The sequence below is a fragment of the Arachis duranensis genome, chromosome 9 (assembly GCF_000817695.3).
Source record: "Arachis duranensis cultivar V14167 chromosome 9, aradu.V14167.gnm2.J7QH, whole genome shotgun sequence".
Lineage (NCBI taxonomy): Eukaryota > Viridiplantae > Streptophyta > Magnoliopsida > Fabales > Fabaceae > Arachis > Arachis duranensis.
Genome location: NC_029780.3, coordinates 6467938 through 6473860, shown reverse-complemented (window position 1 = coordinate 6473860; position 5923 = coordinate 6467938). Strand labels below are relative to the sequence as shown.

The 5923-nt window shown below is 39.1% G+C and overlaps 1 protein-coding gene across 1 annotated transcript; it reads right to left on the bottom strand.

The window, feature by feature from the left end:
- Positions 1-3739: 3739 nt before the first annotated feature.
- LOC107464316 (uncharacterized) lies at positions 3740-5620 on the bottom strand. The gene is made up of 2 exons (XM_016083245.1): positions 5296-5620; positions 3740-4752 (listed from the first exon to the last, which is right to left on the bottom strand). The coding sequence occupies exons 1-2, from the start codon at positions 5618-5620 to the stop codon at positions 3740-3742; spliced, it is 1338 nt and encodes a 445-aa protein (XP_015938731.1).
- Positions 5621-5923: the final 303 nt, after the last annotated feature.

Genomic DNA, 5923 nt, shown 5'->3' with positions numbered 1-5923 from the left:
GTACAGTGCTAGAAAGCACTTGTGAATGCTCTAATCGAACGGTGGCACCCAGATACTCATACGTTTCATCTTCCCATTGGTGAATGTGCCGTAACTCTTGAAGACGTGGCTTTAATTCTTGGTCTTCCGACGGATGGTCTTCCAGTCACGGGATGACAATGAGTAGTTTTGAAGCGTTGCAGGCTGAGTGTTTGGATCAATTTGGAGTTGCACCGTGTAAGGAAGAGTGTAGAGGATGTTGCATAAAACTGACGTGGCTGCACGATCTAAAAGAAAATTTACAGTTGACTGATGAGATAAGTATACGTAGGTATGTGAAGTGCCACATTATATTGCTGATCGGGACGATCTTGTTTGGGGCTATATTTTTGAAAAGGTTCAACATACTCTTTATATATATTTCTACCACAGAGAAATAAAAAATACAAGTATAAATTCTTTAATTAGACTTTTTTTTAACTTCAATATTATTGGTTTTGAGGGGTACGATTAGAATAGAAGTTAAAAGTTGAAGGAAACCTTATTTTTTTCCGTGCCACATTATGTTGCTGATCGGGACGATCTTGTTTGGGGATAAATCTGGGGCAGCTGTGCACTGGAAATTTCTACCATTGCTTCGTGATTTCCACATTATTGGACAGTACAGCTGGGGATCAGCATGCTTAGCATACCTCTACAGGGCATTATGCAGGGCATCTCGCTTTAACTGCAAGAAAATCGATGGTCCACTAACACTTATGCTCGGATGGGCTTGGATCACTGCCTTATCTATCGCCGCTTCCTAGGGAACCCCGCAGTTTTCCGCTAGCAAACAGGTAATATTATGTTACAATGTATCCGTTTCTTGATATTTAGAATTCAGTTGCACTAAATAAATATATCATATTAGGTGGCGTAACTGGGAGCGTGATGACTGACGATATAGATATCTGACGCTAAGTCACTTTAGGAAGGCCTTTGATGAACTTCAGGAAGGCCAGGTTAGTTTTCATTAAAGATGTATTACTTTCGGATTTAGTGTTTAGCTAAATATGATGAAGCATTGGTATTGTAACTGTGATGTGGGTTGTAATTATGAGTTTCATTTATGATTGACAGTTTGTGTGGGCTACTTATTCTGTGGATCGCGTAGATCCGAATATAATTCCTTCTGAAATCTACATGCAATCGGTTGTCTGGAGCGCAACAGTGCCGTTGGTGTCATTCGAATGCATCGAGTGGCATGCTACCGATAGGATTAGGCGACAATTCAGTTTCGTCCAGGGAGTACCTAATCAGGAACGGAATCTGGACAAGGCGCATGGAGAAGTCCTGACTGGTCCTAAGAATCTTAACTGGGTCACGGCACCGACTCATTCATACTGGGTGATGCATTGGACAAATAGGTATAACCACGTTCTTTTTGAGGTTCCGTTGCCCTCACAATATCTATTGGAGTCTTACATGGATTGGTACCGATCAAAATTTGGGGACCGCTTGTACTTGTCGAACCTTGTTGTAAAAGAGAATGATGAGGGTAATCAGGATACGGATGAGGGTAATGAGGAGATGGATCAGGGTAATGAGGATATGGATGAGGGTAGTCAAGATGCGGATGATGATAATGAGGAACAGGAGCCGCAATCGCCGCCACCACCACCTCCAAATCCGATTCCACAAGAGCAACCACAATCCTCAGGCCAATATGTACTTCAAACACATTTCACCCCGTCATTTCCAATGCATCAATAATATTGGGGTAGGTCACAGTTTGAAACAGGAGAAGGAGGTTCTTTTAGCCAATTGCTTGGGTTTATGGCTACAGATGCCGAACATTCACAATATCGCAATCAGCCTGATTTCATGGCAGGTAGGTATTCGTTGGATGTGAGGCTTCCATGCCATACCTCATCGGTTGCTTCTAGAGGATTCGTGTCTGTTGACTCTAGTAGAAGTGAAGGTGGACATGGAGTTCTTAATAGTCAAAATCCTAACCGTGTTTCCATGGTACTTCTTGAAGAAGATGCTAACACACTCGAAGAGGACACCAATGCTTATCTAGTAGATGAACCGAATGACGAGAATGATGATGAGGATAATGAGATAGAGGAGTTCGATGAGGATGAGGAATCGCGCAATGATGGTAATATGATTGTGTATTTTGCTTTACATGTTCTATTAGTGACTCATGTTGTGTTCATAAATGGTATCTCCATCTGATTTGATTAAATGATATGTGGTATCTCTCTTGTTTTGATTACCTAAAACCATAAATTTAATTGTTTTTATTAAATTGTATGCAGGTCATTGTGACACTCCGGATGACAAAGTCAAAGGTTACAATCTGAGGATTGATCCGCCACGTCATAGTGCTAATCGCTACACTCCATTCATGTTCAAAAAGGCCGCTAAAAAATGCAAGAAATTTGTGAATGATGTAAAGTGGGCAATGAGAAAGTAGTTGTGGTGTAATAAATTTATTTGTGTATTAATGATGTGGACTATGTTTAGAGTACTTTATATGTGTTGGACATTATGTATGAATGACCTGGACTGTGGTAACATTACTTTGTATGTTCATAATATTTTAGTATTAATGAACTTATTTATGTATTAAGATCTTGGACTATGTATTAGTGTTTCAAAATTTTGAATATATTACTACGAATGGCATATCAAATTAAGTCATTTTGGACAGTTGATGTCATATTATATAATGATACAGATGGAGAATAATACTAGATTGTCATACTTTATAACGCTATATAGAGCAGGTCAAGTTACATAAAATAATTTGTTAACTAAGATGGATAACTCATGTCATATTATATAATGCTACATATGTATTATCATCTTAGAATGTGAACCTACTGAGTATCTCCGCCGGCATTTACACCATCGGACTGACGGCATCTGCTACGGTTGTGTCCTCAGCTCCACACAGCCTACATCGCCTAGGCCGACGTAACATACGCGTGTCCATCTCATTCAAGAAGCGCATCATTCTGGGGCGACCTTTCGTCACTCGTCTCAGGAACGAATTTGGCATGAACCGAGGTCCATTATAAGCAGACCATGTAGTAGGATTACCTAGTGGCCTAAACCTTGCTCGGTACACACGCCGAACTTGGTCCATCTTATACACATCATGCACATACAGTTGCCAGTCTAGTCGCTGGTTGGCACAACATGCGAATACATGTCGACAGGGGATTCTATCTACCTGGAACTCACCACAATCACATCGAAGGCCTCGTAGGTCGACTGCAAACTCCAGTCCACTTGGCATCTCACGAACCTCAAACACCTCATTCTGCCGGTCAAAGCAAATAACCTGTATGTTTCCTGCTGCAAGTTGGTTTGCATGCAACTTCAAGGTCACGACATCAGAAAACACATGCCCAGCATTAATCCGGGCTTCCGCCTCCGCTCTTTTTTGTGTAAACAACTCGTTAAGCCTGTAAAATGTTGCCTTCACAAGGGCAGTAACGGGTAGATTGCGAGCACCCTTCAATACTGAGTTGATGCATTCCACTAGATTCGTCGTGACCCCATCGATATCTACCATCAAAAGCCAACGCGTACTGTTCTCGGGGGATTCGGTTTAACCAGTTAGTGTAGGCCTCGCCCCGTTCTCGTAAATGTTGGTATCGTACTTCATACTCCCGCACCGTCCTCAAATATCCTGTATGATAAAAATATACAAAGGAAAATAAAGAGGTAAACACACTTATAGAAGGTAAATCTGTTAATGTATTAATTAGCTTTGCTGATCGTTACCTAAATTGATGACCAGTTTCTGCAAGTACGGCGCCTTGAATTTTCTCAGAAAATTCGATTCTATATGCCTGATGCAAAACATATGGAAAGTTCTTGGAGGTGACCAAGCACCGTCACTCCTTTCCACGGCGGCATTTATGGATTCATGACGGTCGGATATCAGTCTCACACCATCCCGAGTTACAACATGCTGACGAAGGTTACTAAGAAAAAAGTACCATGCATCAAAAGTCTCTTCCTCCACAATAGCAAACGCAATTGAGACGATATTGTTGTTGCCATCTTGTGAAACTGCCACTAGTAGACAACCCTTGTACTTTCCGTACAAGTGTGTCCCATCCACCTGGACAACTGGCTTACAATGTCTGAATGTTCTAATGCAGGGGTAATAACTCCAAAAGACCCGATGCAATACCCGAATATCAGTCACCAAGTCATCACCTTGATATGCAGTCATAGTCTCAAAATGAACAACAGCTGATGGCTCCTTATGACACATGGCCTCAAACCATATAGGTAAGACTTCGTACGATGCTTCCCAGCCTCCAAATATTTTTTTCACTGTCTTTTGCTTAGCCAACCATGCTTTCCGATAACTAACCATGTAGTTGAACTTCGATTGCACCTCTGCTATAACCGATTTTACCTTTAAGGCGGGGTCAGTCTCAACCAACGGCTTTATTGCTTCTGCAATTGTATTCGAATTCAACTTCAAATGATCCTGAGAAATTGTTGCTCTGGTACATGTATGACTGCCATTATACCTCCTTATAACCCAACAGTACTTCTGGCTGATCATGTTAACCCGGATAAGCCAATCACACCCTGACCTATACTGTGTACACTTAGCATAAAATGTCAATGGCTCAGACTCATACACTCGGTAGTCTACGCTTCTTTGTATAGTGTACTCTTTTATCGCCTTAATAACAGTTTTCCTGAAACTGAATTCTATACCAACGCCAAATTCACCATCTGCGACAAAAAGAATTTCTGCCACAAAGACAGCCATACAAAACATATTTAAAAAACAAATATTGTAACATCGAAAATAAACGTAAACAATTTTTTACTGCATCAATTATGACTTAACTCCAATTTTTTTATATTTAACTAATTGACTTATTTACAATGATTGCGAATTTATTTTCAACTAATTTACTAACAAATATTAATTTTTATTTAACTAATTCACTGGTTTATTATTTTACTAATAAATACTAATTTATATTAATCTAATTTACTAATTTACTAATAAATACACCTTTATATATTTACTGAAGTTTTCTAACTTAATTCATAAATCCTAACTGATATTTAACTGATTTACTAATTTCTATATAATTTCTAATTTGTATTCAACTAATTCAATCACTTGCTAAAAAAAACTTTCTTAAACTTAAATACACAAACAGGTAAACAAAATTAAATACTAATCCAGTATATTTTCACACTTTACTTAGCTAGTTGGTCCAACTATCAACATAAATTATTAAAAAATTCTAATACATTTTATAAATTAAGAGAATTACGTACCTGCACTTGTATAATCCGGAAATTCCGAAACATGCATGGCTTCCAAATCCAAAACTCGCATGAATGATGACTCCTCAAACGGTACTTCGTTTGCCAGTGCATTTGCCACATCTGACACATCCGGAGCCACAGGTCCGTCACCTTGGTCTTCATCTCCATCTAGACCAACAACTTCATAGTTGCTTTCGAACTCTTCTTCGCTGTCACTATTGTAATGTTTCCGTAGAATATTCCGGTCGGCCTCAGATTGCTCAAACTCAACATACAACTCGATGAATGCGAGTTGACTCCGATTTTCAATATACATTGAAAACATCTCTTGCATGCTCGCTTCGTCCGTTACATATTTGGTTTGAAACTGGACGAATCCACTAAACACTTGTATAGGGTATCTATATAGAATACATGCTACTCATCTTGCCCTCTCAGAATGAATCTTTTCACAGATCACACATTTAAGCTCTTCAAATGAGATTGTGAAAGGAATCACAACATCTAATGGATTTTCACAAACAAATATTACTCCTTCAGATGTTTGTAATAAAATCTGACTAAAATAATACTCCTTCAATAAAACTCTGTCACTCATTACTCTTAATCACATAAGCAAAATAAAAAACTTGAGAAC